General features: G+C 36.9%; 1 protein-coding gene across 1 annotated transcript in view; it reads left to right on the top strand.

Annotated features, from left to right (window-relative positions):
• The window catches only part of MYO3B (myosin IIIB), a 192,291-nt gene that overhangs the window by 132,784 nt on the left and 39,989 nt on the right, over nt 1-19,518 (top strand). The window contains exons 28-32 of the mRNA XM_050711421.1: nt 139-301; nt 1,054-1,134; nt 10,353-10,473; nt 18,166-18,229; nt 19,114-19,252. Of these exons, the coding sequence (XP_050567378.1) occupies nt 139-301; nt 1,054-1,134; nt 10,353-10,473; nt 18,166-18,229; nt 19,114-19,252 (568 nt within the window). The remainder of the gene's footprint in view (nt 1-138; nt 302-1,053; nt 1,135-10,352; nt 10,474-18,165; nt 18,230-19,113; nt 19,253-19,518) is intronic.

Below are 19,518 nucleotides of genomic sequence, written 5' to 3'. Positions count from 1 at the left end.
ATATCAGGAACTGGCATTTTACAAGTTTTCCCAGCAACAGTGCCCTAAAATAGGCTGACCTAAGATTAATGAAAAAGCAAAATACAATGGGTGATGCTACTACCCACATGTAATATTGAATTTGTTGTTCCATTTCAGGTTTTTCTAAAGTATTACCACATAGAACAGTTAAATTTGTTCCTGCGAGAAGTTATAGGGAGAGTGGTGGTCATGCAAGCCTATATCAAGGGATGGCTTGGAGCAAGGAGGTACAAGAAAGTCAAAGAGAAAAGAGAAAATAGTGCTGTTACCATACAGTCAGGTAAATATTCACATTCCCTATTTCATTGAGTATGTTGGCATTTCAAGCTGTAAAATTGTATGCACATTATTTATTCATATGTAATAATTTATTATGAAATCAAAATAACCAGAGTTACTTTTCTCTCCAGCTAATTGAAGCAAATATTATTGATTTACTTCTAAGGTGTCATCTTAGCATTCAGTAATGTCTTTATTTAAATATTTTAGTATTTTGGATGTGATTCCTGTGCACAAATGGAAAATATTGTTAGGTGTGTCTACACTAGCATGCAGCACATAGATGAAATGCAGTATCTTGGCCCCCTCTCTCTTTTCCCTCTCTCCTTCCTCATGTGTACCAGACTTACAGATAACATAAGTCATGGGGTGGGCATAAAAAGCTGATTTCCAGTAATCTAGCAGGCTTCCTTATATTGAATTTGGGGAGCTGTGTGAGAAGGGGAGTTCTTGTGCTGACTGATGATGCAGAATTATCATGGACCTTTGCCTTTTGGATTAGGACATCAGTGAGCACATGGTGATGATTAAAATTTGGATGAGTGAAGTGGTGTTTGAAGTTGCAAGGATGTGAATGCTGCAGTCATGAACCCAGAGTTCAACATGTGGGTGGGTGGGGAAGAGGTACTGGGAGTGGGGGCTGGAGTGGTTGTGGCAGAAGGGATGAAAGTTTCAGCACATCTCTGACTCTGTAGACTCTGTAGCACTTCCTTAAATAAATGTAATTTCCAGCACATGGTTTTGTATTTTTAGCCTGGAGAGGATATGAAGCTCGCAGGAAGTACAAGGAAATAAGGAACAGAAGAACTGATGCTGCTATACATATTCAAGCAGGTAATTAAAACATTATTTCAGTTGCCAACACCTATTTTGCTGTGGGTGATTTCATGTGTCAGTGTTTATAGCCAAGAGAAATACACACAGCCCAAACAAAAGCTGTCAAAAACATTATTTGTTCTTCAGTATCAAATGACATAGGTGACAGGATACTTAGGGATTTTTCTGAGTATCTTTCTGCAATCAAAATATACAAATTAAAAGCTGTTGAGTTAATTTTTTAAGATTCTTCTTAGCACAATCAGTATGATTCAATCATGTGTAGAGCTGGTATGAAGCACTGGATTTGTTTGACTGAAAGTGTGGATTGGAAGCACTGGACCTGCATTTCTCTTTCTTTGTATTAAGCTCCAGTCCTGGCAGGTTGCCAAGTTTCCCTTTCAACTGCTTGCTGAGTTTGCCAGTTTTGGCCAGTCTTTGACTCTTTTCCAGACTCCTATGCAGCCATATCAATATGAATTTGAATAACTTTAAAGAGATTATTGGAGGAACAGGCCCATAGGGCTGTGCAGGTCTCTAGTAAAGAGCAGGGTACCATATGGCACAGAAATATGAGAACCAGTGCCGTGAACTCAATGGTGTTTTCGCATGCTGCTAGTGTGAAGCAGCCTCCATATGATGCAGTGTAATACACCTTCATTGTCCAACCCCAGGTGAAAGACTGTAGCTGATCAGAAAAGAGTTGTATCAAATGTGTTTCCAAATAAACCAAGGTACCACCTTTATTCTACCAGCTGCCTCTGCCTCTGCTATAATTCTTTAAACTGTCACCTCTCTACTCTTTATCATATAGCCTGAAGTTAGTCTGAAAAATAAGAGTTATAAATATTCTTCTACTTTATTCTGTTGTCAAGCCATTTCCAGTAAATCCAACTTTTTTTTTCTTTTACCTAAATTTCCTACTCTGAAAGTAAGTATCAGTGTGACTTTCAGCAGACAGTAGAATACCAATCTGGTTACAGAAAGGAACAGATTAACATTAGGTTAAAATAGTAAGTTACAGCTTTGTGTGCATACAGTTATGTATAATCATAAACTATAGCTCTAGGGTCAAATGCAGAGTATTCTATTCAATGGAGAACTGTTAAGGAGAAATGTTAAGGAGAAATGTTTTCTTCCTAGTACAGCAAGCACTGAGGGACTGCATAAGCATTCTTTCCCCTTCACCCTCTCCTTTGTGTTGTCATTTATTGTATTCATGATACCACAGAGACCAGATCTTAAAATACCACATGCAACTGTTTTCTGGAGTATTTGCAACATTCATGCTTGGCCATACCTGAGCTATGATTTCCTGACTTTTATGATAGCCTTTTGCTATAAAAAGGAAAGTGAAACAATTGACCCTTCACTTTCCCACTATTAGCAGTATTTAAGATGAGAGTTAACTCAGATTCTCTTGGCAGCTGCTGTGTAGCAGTATCACTTGGAGGCTGTAGGGGACATTCTGCCTTAGAATTTTATCCAGCCAGATTTCTTAGGCATGTAGGAGATTCATGCTTATTACTAACTCTTTAGAGAAAGCAAATGATCTATTCTACTGTTTGCACACATGGAAGAGATTCAGAGCTGTGTTTCTTCCTGTCATCTCTGAGACACTGTGTTGAACACGGCAGAGGCAGTGGGAGGGTACGCACACCCTTGAATTTGGACAGTTCTGTCCTTTTCAGCCCTCTGGACCTAACGCTGGAGGAATGCTGTTAGCACTCTTCCCACCACCACACACACAGTCTTCCTTTGTAACCTGGCACTTGACAGTTTCAGTGACCAGTCTGGGTGAATGAGCATTAGGACTATAGGGTTAAGAGTGACACAGCGTACCTCTGTATTAATTACACTGGCTACTCCTCCTAGCTTTGGCACTGCACTCAATGAGGTACAATAACAATAATCCTCAACACATTTCTGTCTGCCTTTGGAAACCTCTATCTAGGACCTCTTCTCTACATGCTAATCATTTTGTGTTTAAAATCAAAGCTCATGCTTGCTAATGGTGGCCGTTTTCCAGGTTTGAAAATACACTGGTAATCTTTCTCTTGTTTATGTTACACTGCTCTAGTGCCTTGTGACATGGAGACAATAGCAAGTCCAAATCCCTCCCTTCCCTGCACATCTTATAATGTAAATGTATATTTCAAGGCAGCTTTTCAGTATGATCACCTTTGCTTTTTTTTTTTTTTTTTAAATGAGCACTTTTGGGCAATGAGATTTATTGTTTGCATTTGTCATCCAGACATTAGCAAAACCGTGTAATTAAAATATATGTACTTCCCTCTCCTTTCCCCACCCCCATCTTCAAGCAGGCCTTGAAATTTAGGAAGCATTTGGCTTACATGTTTCTACAGAACAGCGCATATTGAAATTTGTTTTCCTTTCATCTCTTTCCCAATAAAAGCAGCCGCTCGGCTTATCCCTTTAGCTTCCTCAGAACTTCCTTTCAGAATTCCCGATCTATTACAGCACATTCACATACCAGAAACAAGATGCCTTTTCATGCTGTCAACCTTTTTCATCTGAAATGTAAATTAATTCTTGCTGGTACGCTTTGACAGAGATCAAAGTAGGGGTATTAACCTTATTGGGCCTTCTCTTCATCAGAATCAGTTCCAAAGACTGCGAGGGTAGTGTTAGGAGGCCAGTCTTCACTGTTATCTATGGCCCTCCTCCAGGCAGTCCTCTGTCTACAAGTCAGCATTTCAAAGGCGCTGATTTCTTTTGTAAATGACCTTATCATTACTTTAAACTGTGTGAAAAATGATTTGCCTGAATAATTCTTGCAGGATTATCCTGCTCATTTTAATTGTGGGGGGACTTCATTCAGATTCCAGGATATTGTTTAAGTGGTTTTGACAGCAAGTGATCATAGCCTGATATAAAGGAGGAACACAGCTCCTGATTGGAAACCTCTTGACTTGTTCAGATTGTTCATTTCTTGCAAGTCAGCCTTTGAGGTAGGCTGCATTTGCATTTTAAAAATAAACAGATGCCTTTCAAATACATGAGCTGGTGGTCTGGAGATCTCTGTGGGCCCAGCAGTTCACTATCCATTGATGAAATGTTGGAAGAAAAAACAAACTTACAAAAAAAACCAACCCTCACAATATACATGAGGTTACATTTCCTAAGTGTATAATATTACACAAAAAAGTCATTATTTCAGATGAGAGAAAACATCCTTACTAGGAAATAAAATATTTTTGAATTTAAGTGAGGTGGGAAAGAAAAGGCTACCCTACTTCAGCATATCTACATTACAAGTTCTCAGAATGCACAGATCTTATTAGACACATGGCTAAGATGGTGCACAGGGTACACAAGACCTTTCCTGCCCCTTCCTGTCATGCTTTTCCAAACTGTGAAGGTTAGAAGATGCCAGTTTTTAACTTAGAGAGGAATTGTGAAGAATGATTTTGTGTAGTATTTGCATTAGCAATACTTTTTACTTCTGTATAAGTATTTCTTTGTAATTGGGATTTGTATTGTTTTGATTTATGTCTACATAAAAAGAAAAAGATTTTGTTAAAATAAATTATTTTTTAAAATTATGTTGCCAGATTCACAGCTGGTTCAAATCAGTGTATATCCACTGAATCATCTGACTGAAATGTTGCTCTACTGATTTGCCTCACATGCAAGTCTCATTTAACGTTTCTTTGTATTAGAATAATACATTAATTACAATAAAAAAAAACAACAACAACAACAAAAAACACCAAACAACAACAAAGATAATAGAATTATAAAAGTACATTATCTAGTTATGATAGCATGTATTTCTATGTGGAGTGACTGTTGTCCTGAAAGACTTAAGGGAGGATTTTAATCTGTTTATTTCATTTGTGAGCTGACATTGCCAAAATGCCAAATGAGTGGTGCATGCGATTCACTTAGATCTGAGGTGACATCACTGAATTCATTTTAATTAGGCCCACTTTAGCCATCTGGAATATACTGTGCAACTCCGGTCAGGACTGAGTTTAACTATGCTTCCAGAGGTGAAAGGCAAATGACTAATCCATTGAGCCACTGTCTCCTCCTCCAACACGTGCTCACACACTCACCATATGTCACATTGTATCGGAAAATTCTTCATCAAGAGCTAAAGATTTGGGTGCTTCTTTTTTTTTTAATCTTTTCTTTCTCTTTCTCTCCCACACCCCCCCAAAAAAATGTTATAGATGTTCAGAAGGAAACCAGATGAAGTATCCCTTTGCATTGCTTTCTTTATGCAACTTCTGCCTGTGCAGCATTGTTCACTATTTACATAGGTCTTATGTGGGCTTCTGGCAAAATTTACTCCATTACAAGAAAAAAAAAAAAAAAGAGAGGGCTTCAGAATGACTGTAATACACTATTTCATATCTATAATAAATGTTAGATTTTAATAAAAGTGTTACCTTTGGGTTTTTTATCAGCAAAGTTTAATGTTGACTTCAATGGCAGAAAAGGAGGTATTTTTTGAACCCTGTTTTTTTTCTGTCAATATGTACGTGTCTGCATGTATTCAGCTAATACTGTTGTAAAGATCTATGAACTGTGTAAAACATTCAAAAAATTTCTAAGATCTATGAACTGCATGAGTAAAATGTTCCAAAAATTTCTAAGCACTTCATAAATATATCCAAAAATACATCTATTTTTAATTATTCCTGAAAATAACAAGCACTAAGTAACAGATCCAGTTTTACTGTTTTATATCATTCATTTTCTTCCTTTTTAATAACATTCTCAGTTTAAGAACCACTGAAGAGATGCATGTGTTTGTCTTACTGGTAGCTGAACTGACTGATTGTATTACCTTGATTTCACGTACAGGTCAAACCAGAAGGGTTTGTGCAGGCTGCACAGCTTTGGTTATCTTTACTTCTCCATCTCCTTGTGTTCTGTACTAGCTTAGGGCATCCAGTCATTCTTTACTTCTAGAATATACCCGTCTCTGAGCTAGGCTCTGTGTGGATACATGTGTGTTTCCTTTTAGTTTTCTCTCCTGTTACTGATATTGAAAGGAGACCATTCTTACAGGATTTCATGCCATTTATAAAATCAGGAAGGGGACAAGAGGCCTTGGAAAACCTATGCCTTTCCCTTGCTGATATTGACAGTTTCAGAGTCATCTGTACTTCATTTTTTTTGGCCAAGTCTCAAGACAGAACTTTTTAGTGTAATGCAGAGTAATTAAAACCCATATGTCCAAGTGATGATGTGCAGTAGTGACACCAGCCTTGATGGTGGCCTTGGCGAGTCTTCCTATTAGTTACTTGGTACCCTGATCGCTAACACTTGTATGTGAGAACTCGTGACTTGCTTTCTTGTAATGCTTCCACCAAAGAACATAAGACATGAGTGTTTTTCTTCTGCTACTAAAAATGCATCATCCAAGATCCGTCCAGAGTGATAGGTGAAAGAGGGGAAGTATTCATGGGACTCAGCAAAGAACATGACTCTCCATCTCTTTTACTGTTCAGTAGAATTAATTTGGCATGAAGTGAAGAATCAGATTCATGGACTCCAAATCCTCTCAGATGTTGGTAGTTAAGCTGCTGAATGCTCTTTTATCTAGGCAAATTAAGAAAGTCATATGCTGTTTGTAGCAAATGAACTTCTGATTACAAACTATGATGACACCTTCTATTCAGCAAACCTGAGCTTTTGGTTCCAAAGTTTTTCTTACATACTATCTCAGGTGATAATATAGCTTAAAAATGTGTCTGTGTAGAAAATGCCTATTTAACATGATTTCTTACAACTGAAAATGAATCCCTCTACTATTTTAAAATACTGCTTCATCTCTTTTCTTCGTACTTCTTGCATAGACCTGTTATTGTTTAGCTTTGATCTTTCTACATTGTGCTTCACCATTCAGTCTGTAAGAATATATTTCCTATGGGAATCAGGGGGAAAATGCCTGGACTTTTGCTATCTGGAATTGTGTAACTTTGCATGTAATGTATATGCCTTAGTACTTAGATCTTAGAATAAAGGTTTTTAACTGCAAAACACCAAACTTCAGACTCCCAGAGGTAAATATGTTCTTGGTTTGCTACCCGCTGGAGCTGACAGAAAACTCGCTTCATGTGAGAACTGGTCGGTAGAAAAAGTAAAAATGTATGTCCTAAGTTGTGGCACGCAAACTCTTTAACACCGAATGACTAATAAGAATGCTAAAATTTAGCTCCATTCCTATGTTGCTTTGAGTTTAGATCCTGTCATCATTGGCAATGTAAAGATGAGGGTTAAAGATACTGTTGCTGTAAAGTTTGGAATATAGAATGCATAAGGTGAAAATGAGGTGACAGCTGGTAATCATTCTTCTTCAATGATGCAGTGATTGTTCATGGAGCACTAGCAACATGAGTCTGCTAATTTCACACTCTTTGAGCCAAGTGCTTAGTGTCAAAACCAGCACCAGTCAGTAATGCAAATTGCTGTGATGGAGCAGCTTCCCAGCCTCTCAGACTCCCCCAGTAGAATTCTCTGCATATGAATTTCCTTTGAAACATTATAGATCCAGTTAATAAATGCTGAAAAGATGCAGTCCTACAAATTCTTGATGAACTTTTTGAGAGAGAGATGTCTGTTTATCCTGCTACTTCAGTTATCCCATGAGTTGAAGGGAAAGTAGGAAAAATACAGCCATTTACCTGTATGATTCAAGGTACTCTAGAAGAACATTAGAAACCAGCTTGTGGAAAGGTTAAGTTGAAGAGGAGTTGGTACTGAAAATATTTATGGAAACAAAAGTCAGAATAAAAATTACATTTACAAAATGAGATAAAGCAGTTTATATGTAGTGAATGAGGGAAAGGCCAAAATGGTTTTCACTGTCACTAATAAGTTTCTGGTGGAAAAAAAAAAACATGGCAGGTATTGGGGTTGATTTTTTTATACACACAAAACAACTGAAAGTTAAGAAATTACTAGGAAGAAAACTGAAGTTTATCTTACTAGTTCATTTATTTCAGTGCTTCTTTATCTTTCCAGTAGCCCACAGACTGACTGCTACTCAGCATGTTTCAGCTGCAGAGAGATGGCTGCTGGCCAGCTGTCTTTGCTGCCAACATCAGAGTAGGCTCCTTGTCTGGTCAGTGGGGAAGAGTTAAGGTTTGGAAGCCTGATCACATGGGGCAAGTGAGTGCTTGGCTCATCTCTACCAGATAGGCAGACTTTTCCAGTCTGATTATTAAGGGTGGAAAGTTCCTCAGCCTCATGATACCTGAGCTCAGTATTCAGTACAACACCTCAGCAGGCCTGGCTTCTGTCATGCCTTCTGTAAAGTGAATGGTTATTTATTTTAGTAACCTCTCATTAAAAGGCAATTTTTGCTGCTTCTTACCCTGGAAACATCAGTAGCAGTGAAAAGCTTAGATTGTTATGGTGCATTGCATACTACAGCTTGAACCATTCAGATGGTTTTATTTTCTTATATTGCACAAGTAAGTGCAACAATGCAGGTTTTTGTGGAGGTAGTGGCTGGAAAGAAGGCTGTTAACACTATACAGGAATTAAAATAGAAAAGAGGGGATCAGTTACAGCCTTTCCTAAAGGAAAGAGCAGATGTGATCAGGGTAGCTTTATTTTTTCCTCCATTATCTTTTCATTATGGAAAAAAAAAAGAATGACAAGCTAAATTTATAAGAGTCATTAAATGAAAGGAAAAGAACAGTTATCCCATAATTTGGTAATAAGCACAAGATTCCAAATTCTACATTTTTTTTCTCAATTACGTAAGTAATGGTTCTGTTTTCATAAAATAACAGGCATGAGATTCAGGGAAAGCTTCTTCATCTTCTGTCGTCTTCTCTGTTCTCAATTTATTCTTTATTATATTCTCTATTTATTCTACCTCTTGCTTTCCCTGTGTAATCTACATTGTTATCCTGACGCTGATCCTGCATGACGTGGTCCTGCACTCTATTTCTGTGTCTATCCTGCATCCCACTGTAATATTTAACCCTAGATTCTAGACACTCAATAATAAGGATCTATTCCTCTTCCTTTGGTAATTAGTCCACAAACTGACCCAGTGTTTTTGCATGCGTTTAGTGTGCTTAAAAGCTTTTCCTGGACTTTTTTTTTCCCCCCTCAAAATCATAATATTTCCTAACTTTATCTCCAATTTTCTTTTACGTATTGTTTCACAATTTCTAAGTTGCAGTCCTGCTGTGCTAATAAGCAGCTCCTCTCCCTCCCAGCTGTCAGCCTTCTTGTACTGCAACTTCTTGTTGAACACTTAAACTGTGACATTGATGCTGCATTTAGTTTCTGTTATTCAGCCCTTTCTCCCGTTTCATCAGGATAGTTCTACTTATAATAATGGTTAATATAAACCCTAAAATAAGTACAATTTAAAAATTTACAGTTTTAATTGTATATTGCAATGCTTTTTAAAGTCTTTTGTCATAAGTACAGCATATACCACTATCTGTGGTTCATGCTGGAGGTTTACTACTAACTACTCACAGATGTCAAGAATTCCAGTGAATTCACATTAGATAAAGCTAATGATGTAATTAAATTATTTAGGTACCCAAATCCAGAGACACTCCATGGAAATAAAGGGTGTAGATATCTTCAAAATGTTATTCATTGCCCTTTTCTTTGTCATTTCATTTCACTGCATGCTTGCTACTTCGTTTAGTATTTCTAGTAATTTTAATTAATGGTATAAAGTCCAATCTATGTAGATTTTTCCCCCCACAATCATTTGTATGAGAGGCATTTTAAGTATTTTGTTAATGGTTACGGTTCACTGAAAAGTAGAAGTTATTATAATTTCTTCTAGTTTTAACTGAATGCATCTCCCTCTGGCTCCCCACCCCTCTGCAATAAAAGCAGATGAAACTTCTCATTCTGTAAAATTCCAACCAGCTCAAATCATAGGAGTGGTGATTAAAGAAGGTGTTTTGGGAATGATTTTCTACTGCACATTTAAATACATTCCTATTTAAATTAGGCATGTTCTCCTTTCAGAATCCCTATTCCTTCCCTGGGATGTGACAAATGGTTACTATAACAGTGAGAGTAAAGCCCTGTATAATTTCAAACTGTTGTAAATATTGCAAATGTTGAAGCACCCCTGTGAGGTGCTGAGTGCTCTTTCTGCCCACTGGTTCAGTAAAAGTTGAAGGCATTCAGCTCTGAACTGTAGAGCCAGGTGCCAGTCTGTGTTCCAAGCTCTGCAGAGTTTTTCTCTGATGCATAACTATGTTTTTTAGCTTTCAGGGGATATATTGTTCGTAAAAACTACCCAAGACTGAAAAACAGCACTGGCTGTGTAGCAGATCCTCAGCATATGAGCAGCTGCTCTACCTCTGATTTTGGCTGTGAAGAGCACTGGTGAGTTGAATCCTTTGTTGTCTGTTATCTACAGAAGTCATTTTCCACACAATAAAATCTGAAAGGAGCAGGCATGCCATCATGATTCAGCTGGCACTTAGGGAACGTGCCATTTTCTGAAGATGAGCACCTGTAGGTTAATCAGTCCCCCTACCAGCTTAGTCATCTCAGTGTTCTCCAAGAAAGTGAAGTTAGATTTATTTGCAGTTTGTCCTGGGTTGCTGTCCAGTTTCTATGGACTTCTCAGAAGTACACAGAATACCCCTGACTGCAGACAAACTTGTAAGTGCTCAGCATTTCAGAACTGACTGCAGCACATTACTAAATTCTCAGGAATGGAAAGGTACCTTTTTGTGTCTGTAAACCTCCTTGCAGACCTGCAGTGAGATAGGGAAAAGAGCTGTAAAAAGCAGTTGGCCAAGTCACTGGCAGAAAGCCTAGGCTTAACAGTGGTGCTTTCCTCTTTGTAGAAGAAGGATATTTTAACTTTTCCTGCCAATGGACTCACTCCAGACAAACGTTGCCCTGCACCTTCTTGGGTAGAAGAGGGAACTGCTGGATCTTTAGCTGTTGTCAAAGTCTCTCTCTCCAACAGCAGTCTAGGGAAGATGGTTGCATTTGCTGGAGGATTTCCTTTGATTAGCAGGCTTCAGTGACTAAGAGTTATGAGATCTCTCCTGCTGTGGAATAGGCATCAGGAAATCTTAGTGCTCCTTCCAGTTCTTATTTCTGTTATTTTATATGCTTTCTATACAGCATACTAATGCAGGTTCTGTTACATCTCTTACAAGTTCTCTGAGGAAATCAGTAACTTACTTGACTGTAATTGGATGCTATTATTCCACTGAGAAAGTTTTATTGTTTTGTTTTGTTTCGTTTTTAAATTACCACTAACTTCTCTGAAATGGTGTTTCTGCTTTCTTTTTGTATTCTCAGAACATTGAGTTATGTTAGCTTCTGTGTGAACTTTGGTTGATTTAGATTGAGTAACGTCTGCTAAATGCTTTGGTGCATTAAATGATTTTGTTCAGGTGTAACCACCTGCATCCTTCCAGGTTAATAATGTTCCAGTTTCTCTCCCTTGCAGTAGTCTGTTTTCAGTTAAAAAATAAATAAAAAAATAAAAAAAAATGTTCAGGCTGGTGGACAAGGACAAAAAATACATAAATACTCTTTTTTGGTAATGTTATTCAGTGAAAAGAATGAGCGTGCTACAATTTAGTATCATGGCTCTGTCCTTGGGTTTCCTTGCTGCTTACTGGAACAATGAGTTTTGTAATTTTGATTTTCTTTCATGTGAGCAGCTGCCTCTGTCTGTTAGGTACTTAAGAGGGGGTGATCTTGTGATCTCCTTAGAATTATGGATGATTACATCAATACATCGATATTGATTACATTAATATTTGTTCTCCAATCTGCAATGACAGTATAAAGCAAGAGCTAATAATCTATTATCAGTTCTTTTGGGCACCCCAAATTCCAATTATTTACAATGTAATTAAACATTTTGTCTTTTTAGTATTCTAGTTTTCACACAAACTTGTTTGAAGGCAGACAGCCTCTTTAAACTTTTACTTCATCTGTTTTGTGTGTAGTTAGCCAGGAATGGTTTTCTTCCCTTTCTACATCAGACAGTTTCTGGAATTCCTCATTGCTTTCCAGACAAATGTATTTTTCTGGATTAGCTAAATTTTGATTAAGCATACATCCCTTGAGGCTCATGAACTTTTTATGGATCAGTAGCTGTTGAGGTGAATTTGGGCTCTGTGGAGCACAAAGATACAGACTTCTAAAGGTATTCAGTCAATGAACCTATATTGAAATCAATGTCTAAATGCCCTTATATACTTAGCTTGAAGGTGGCCATGTAAAATGCATTGGCCATTCAGTTCTTGCACTCGCTTCTGATTGCTGTACATAATCAGGTAATAAAATGTATACCTTCTTTTGCCTGGAATTGCTTAACTGCCACTATTGCTGGTAGTTTTCAGTTTAAAACCCAACAAATTTTTCAGTTCGTTTGCCTAATCCTATAAATTTATCTGTGATGGCCTCAGGTTCCAGTGATTTCAGTGAGACTTGAAACTGCTGAGCATTTCACAGGTGATGTTCAGAATCTTAGGACTAAATCTAATAACTTACTTCCCATAAAAAGACTCACTTCTACATGTAGCTGTTAGGGGCTGTTGTGTTTTAAGCATATGGCTGTTCAGTCATACAGGAAACTTGTAGGAAACAGGAAGGCTGATGAATAATAGCGCAGATGTTTAACACAGTAGCTTGTAATCTTTCCCTAGAGAAGGCAGCCTCACTGTGGCTTCACATACCATTGAATTGAAATGTGTAATAATAAAATATTCTTTTCCATTTCTTTTCCTGTAAGTAGTTTTGGAAAGTGAAAAATAAGTTGTAAAGTACTCAGGGTCAGAAAGAAAACTTACATACAGATTTGTTCTGTTGGATGCACAGGAATATAGCAATACATTTAAACATACAACAAAAAACCTGCTTCATAAGTCTGATTATTGTAATATATATTAAAGTATGAACAAAAATACATGGGCATGACGGTTTAGGTGTTTGGAAAGTTATAGGCAGAGAGTGTTTATCATTGATTCCCTGTTCTTCAGAAAGTATGTATCAGTTAAGTTCCAGAAATCAATCTATTTCTGACTGATGGCCTGACTGATGAAGTAGAGTCTGATTACTGAATTTGTATCACTACTAAGTTAGTGATGGTTGTAAGATTTTAGGAGGACTGGATTAGAATTAGAAGCAGAGTTTCATGGGCTATAAGGAATCTCAAACTGAATGTTAGTCAGTGATGGCATACTGCTCCAATAGTAGTAGCAATTAGAATACATACTACATCACCTGTGCATCAGAACATTTTCTCACCACTTTCAAGATCTCAGTTAATGCTGTGTATTAGACTCCACACTTCAAGAAAATGAGGACATCCCTTGGCAATACAAATGATCCCAGCTGCATAAAACATCGTCTAAAAAGGGAGATTATAAGGGAAATGGAAGACTAAGGGTACATGTGGTAACATTTCTCTAGTCATGAGAAGCTGATGTAAAGAGGAAAGGAACAAATTGTTCTCCACTGAGAATCAGGTGAGCTTGCATTGCAGTGAAGGAGAGCTAAGTTAATACTAAGAAATGCTCGTTAATGGTAAGGTGAGTTAAGCCTTGTGTAGGTTACCTGGAAAGTTTTGACATCCCCATCAATGTAGCTTTTAAAAATAAGTTTAGACAAGCTTATGAAGAAAAAAAAAAGGCGTAGCTGCTTTTTCTCTGAAAACGGATTTGTTTTATATGACTTTCCAAAATTCTTTTTATTATTCCTAAACACACAGTGACTTCTTGAAATGTAACGTCTCTGTGCCAATGGGTTTGTCATTACAAGCCAACCACCACTTTTATAGCATCTTAATACCAGCAGTTATTGCTGCATCAGTGTAAGAAATAAGTATACAAATTGTTCTAGAGGAGTTCTCCTTGCATCAGCTTTACTTGGAACAGCATTGTTGCCATGCCTTGAAAATGAACATCGGGTGGGGGAGAGAAACCCTCAGATGAACGCCATCAGGTCCTTGTGATTTAAAGCTTATGTCTTCTTCACATTTCTCCATAATTTCCTGCTTGGATAATTTCAGTTTCTGTCAAGACTGCACTGTGATTTCTTGTAGAAGTAATCTTTTGAATATGAATTTTCATTTTGTTCCACTGCAAAAACCGATATAAAAGCATTCTGCTTTCCTTTAATTGCTTCACTTTCCTATCTGTAATCACAGCAAACATTAAGGTGATTGCTTGTGATGGAAATAATTCAGAGAAACCTATTGGGCTTGATTCTGCTGACTTATCAGCTTCTAAGTACTGGGCAGTTCAAAACTTCAAATAGTTACTAGTGACTTATAAAGGTATAAGTGGAAATAGAATTTGGGCAGAACTTTTTAGTGTAATCTTTTTTTTTTTTTCCTCCTCATCCCTTTAGAAATTTTCGTCTATCCATACTGAAAGATTTTTTTTCTGTTTGGGAATAATTTATTCCTGCAAAATGAGCTTTATTCTTCCTAATGGAGAATCTGGGAGTATTTATAACATTTGCAAAAGCATTTAAATGAGAAAAGTCCAAATTGCATTGGCTTCTGAGTAAAGTTATACTTGCAATGGTCGGAATGACACCAAAAACACGGCTATCTTTTTCAGTATAAATTAGTCTGCTCTAGTGTTTTATGCACCTATGGTTTAACTACTTTCGATGCTAAGGATAGTGTGACTATACACTGTACAGATGTGTAGACAGACCCTAAGAATCAGTGTTTCTCCTTTTGTCAATATGTCTTGCTAATTCAGTAATTTATATAGTCCGTACATGAAGACTGAGGTGTTAGAGCTCAGTAGCTGAACTTTCAGCAGCAAATTTCTGTTTTGCCTGAATGAAACCAGGTATGTGAGCCTAGATCTCTTGTGTTCTTTCCAGATAAGCTGACTGGATCTCATCTCCATGACCTAAACTCTGTTTTCCTGCAAATGTGGAAAGTAAATCTTTCTGGAAATGATAGAAAAAGCAGTTTCGTCAAAGATACCTGTATCTCAAAATCAACCTCAGATTCCACATTTGAAAATGTTAGCCACCATCACTGATTGGCTCATGAACTAGCTGCTGCTGAGCTGCCTCCCTTTTGTATGTTTCATTTTCTTAGGCATACAATACAAGACAGGTTTTCAGAAGAGCTCAGAGACAGATCTCAAGGTGCTCAGCATCTGCAGATGTTGTCATGTTTTCAGAAGTGTTCCCTGCCAGTTTGACATCTGAAATGATGCCTGTCTTGCAGTAGTGGCCTTTTAGTAGTGTTGTTGTTGTTTCATTTCCTTTTCTGTTTTTTTTTTTTTTTTTTTTTTTTTTTTTTTTTTTGTTGGGGGACAGTTTCCCACCAGCTCAAGTCCAGGACTGTCCCTGACCTGTACATGGCTTCTGGTAATGAATTCCTGATTAATGGTAAAATGTTTTAGAAAATCATTAGTGATGCATTCCTGAGCATCCCTGAAGGTTCTCTGTTCTGGAATGTGTCACGCAGAAATGTAGAACTACCTGTCATGTTTTGTGTTTGTTTGTTTGAGTAAAAGCTAGTAAGCATCAAATGCAAACTTCTATCAGCAACAGCAGATTTTGTTGGAGGATGGGGTTTCTTGTGCCGTATCCTGCCTAACTTATGATTGTTCTAGTCAGAAACATGGTGCCATTGGATTCTGACAGAGAATCAAGGTCCTAAGGGCTTCAGAATTCCAGAGGCTGATTTTTGTTAGCTTAAGGAGTACAGAAGGTAGGTTGCTGACCTGTACCTTCATGCTTTAAGCATTTGGCCAACGTTCTAGCCCTGACAAAGTTAAAGTGCTGGCAAAACCATACTAAATTCTAGATTCTTTATAGAACGTAGAGATTAGTTCAAGCTGCAGATTTAGATCCAGATCCAAAACACTCGAAATCTGAATATTAAATTTAGATCATGATTCATTCCTTTTTGGCATGGTGGTCCATTTACAACATAGTGATCCAACAGCAGATTTTCATTTAGACATCCTCTGTAGCAGTATTTGAGGATTATTCATGATTTTTATTTCATATTGGGTTTATTTTCTGCATTGTCGGGGGGAGGGAGAGTTTATGAATCATCTCAACAAATGCTCGAGTAATTTTGGGCAAGTTATCTAAATAATCCTGTTATATAGTTATCTAAACAATATATATATACAAGAGAAATATCAAAAAAGAACTTTATGGACAATATGGTACATGCTCAAATGCAAGGTTGAATGTAATCCTAGACATCTTTTGTACTTTTCTGTATGAAAAGTATCTCAGAACAAAATTAGAAAGCATTTTTAAAGTGGATTTCTCCATCTTCTTTAGGAAAACACCATCAAATATAAATTAAGTTTAGGCAGTATGTTTTTCTTTGCTTTTTTAGTGTCAAAGAATAAAGAGGAAGAAAAATATCCCAAACCTAACACGCAAATCCAAACTTCATTCATAAAATTCCAGAAATGTTGGATGCTTACTGTACTCGTGAATGCTTCCTTTTGTTTCCGCACCCCAAGATAGCTTATTGACAACGATACTTTATTATTGTGATCAGTTTGGAGCAGATCAAGTCAGTCCCTTGAGCTTTCCTAACACCTTCAGAAAAATTAGCCTAAGAGCTTAAACCCTATTGCAATATAAGGCTTGAAATATTTTAGCAAACTCTGGATATCCTAGAAAAAATGTATCATCTAATACATATGCGTGGTGATATACAGTTGTCAAATCCAATAGGTAACAGTCTGGAATGTTCCAAGACCTTCAGTAATGTCATTTTAATTTAAAGTATTTTTTTAAAGCTACATTTTAAAGGTAATATGCACATGTGGCTAGACATTTTTATAGATTTCAATATGTTCTATTGTAACATGAGTCATTTATATTTAATGTAGCCAACTGAAACACAACTAGTGACAAAAATGAAATTTGAAGTAACACACGTTGTATTTTTTGTTACTCATTAAAGCAGTTTTTGTCCTTTATGTTTTCCCCTACCACTGTGACTGAAAGGGCTGAAGTGTGTTCAGTTTTAATAACTGAATAAGTTAAACTGAAAAAGCTTTCTGCCTTAAAAAGCCTTTCCCTGTCTATGAAAAAAAAGCTATGGTATATGTCATAAGCTGAAATCTATGACTGAAGCTTACATTTCTGATGTTTTTATCTGTAAGTAGAAGTACAACTGCCATTAATTGTATTTTCAGAAAGGTTGTGAGGGAGGTGGTAAGTAATGATGAAATGACTGAGGCATGTTTTGACAAACAGAAGATCTTGCTTTTAATTCCAGTTATAGGACCATGAACATATAAAATACTCTTTATGAACCTCAGGGTTTTTTTTTTTTTTAATCTGGCAAATGGAATTGGTAGCATCTTTTGTTTGGTTTTGCATAGCTAAAGATTCTGGAGCAAGTCTTTCTGGGTGGACTTCAGTATTGAAGAGTTGAAGAGATCCATTGACTACAAAGGCCTGCTAACAGGGATCAGAGCGTGCAGAAGGATTTTATGATACTTTGGTCAGCTTTAATGAGAGCAGGAGTTGGCCTGTAATATTTGTATGGTGACAAAACACATAATGGTAAAATAATAAAAATGCAGACAAAGTTCATCTAAGAACTCTTACTCCTTGCTCTGTGCTTAATCCAAATGTCTTTAAGAGATCACAAAGCCATGTGTCTCGCCTCTTCCTCCTGTGTCACATTTTCTGAGTGCCCATGTTTGATTTTTTTTGTGAAAACAGCTTTTCACAGCCTCTGGAGGAAAAAAAATGTTTCATGTAAAATCTTGTCAAATTAATTTTAATAAATTACTTCAATTTCATAGAATTCTCATAAACTCATTTTACACATATGCAAATATCCACAAATTTTTAATGTCAAATAGATTGCTCGTAGCCAGTTACTGTGTTTAATAACATGCACTTCCTTATAAAAGGAAATGGGACTGGTCTGTGTTTTCTCTGAATTGATCATATGTGCATATTTAGAAATTAGGGATGGAGGAAAAAGGAAAATCATCAAAAATGTGTGTGCAAGTAAGCCTTTTATAAGAGTGAAGAAATTACAATATTTAAACTACATATTTTATTTTTCTTTGTTTTTAGGCAGCAAACCAATAATCAGTCTTCTCCTGTGGTGCCTGATTTTCTTGACAAACAAACAAAAAAGGTACTACTAAGTTTGTATTCTAACCCAACATTGCATTGTAACTTCAAATTCCTGAGTCCACAGTTCTGCAATGTGTTCATGGCTGCTTGGCATAGCCATCTGAACATGAAACCGTTAGTGATGTTTTGAAGTCTTTGAGACAAAAGCCTGCTTGCTAAGAACTTTAGTTCTGTAGAAAGACAGGGAGGTACAGCGAATAAGAGAATCAAAAGGCTGGAAATTTGCTGCTGAGAATAAATGCTAGCTGCTCCCTGAGGTGATTTGTCTGTGCACTTCACTTTCTACAGATGTTAGAGCCTCTTTTTTAGTAAGGACCTGAGGTTCTTTGGTAGCACTTTGATATCCTGCTCGAATTCAATATGTGAAATGGAGGAGTCGCTCTGTGACTTGGAGCACAGCATAGTCTTTGAAGTCTGATCCAATTTTTGCTGCTTACCATTTGATGTTGAAAGGATGAAATGGAGAAAATGTACAGTTTTTGCCAGTAACTCTGCTGAGCATATGTAAGATTAAAAAAACAAAATCCCTTGGATGATGTACTTAGAAATGTTAAGCAGATTAATACCTTCCTATAGCTTTTTTTCTAAAGATACAAATTAACTATGAGAAGAAATCAGCATACAGTGCATGCTACGATTTACCTGCATGAGGAGAGGCGATAAATAAGTTAAATGGAAAAAGTAAACAAATGTTTGTGACATGGGTGCTAAGTCAGTGCTGCTGAAAGCCACAAGAATCTTGTGTAACTTTAATCTAGCATTAGTCATTTATCGGAGCTGTAAAAAATATGAAGTTGCCCCCTGTGATATCACAACTATAAGTTATCATGACAGAGTGAAATCAGTGCATTTCTTGAATGCCTAAAACAGCTTTCTTTATTCCAGAAGGATTTGAATGAGATTTCTGCTTCTCCGTTTATTGTAAAAAAATCATTCAAAATGAATGACTCACAGCCAATTAACCAATCCCAGTCAGTTGCAGACCATCAGTTGTCACGTCCCTTGAGATCCCCTAAAAAAGGAGGTAAGAAAAATACCAGCGTAACCATGATCTTTTGTTTACTATCTGTAAGATACATGTTGTCAGCATGTGAATTGCTTTACGTATTCATGAGGTCTTTTAACAATCCCTTGGAAGGCAGGAAACCTAAAGGAACTAACTAACTTCTACATGTTTTCAAACTGGAAATATAAAAAAGCCCTTAAGTACCTGAATTACAGAGGCAAAAGTATAGAGATTTTTAAAAGACAGTTTCTACTAAAAATGTGGTTAATAATCTTGAAATACCT

This window comes from Cygnus atratus, chromosome 6, assembly GCF_013377495.2.
Source record: "Cygnus atratus isolate AKBS03 ecotype Queensland, Australia chromosome 6, CAtr_DNAZoo_HiC_assembly, whole genome shotgun sequence".
Classification (NCBI taxonomy): domain Eukaryota; kingdom Metazoa; phylum Chordata; class Aves; order Anseriformes; family Anatidae; genus Cygnus; species Cygnus atratus.
This window is presented reverse-complemented; position numbering and strand designations above follow the sequence as displayed.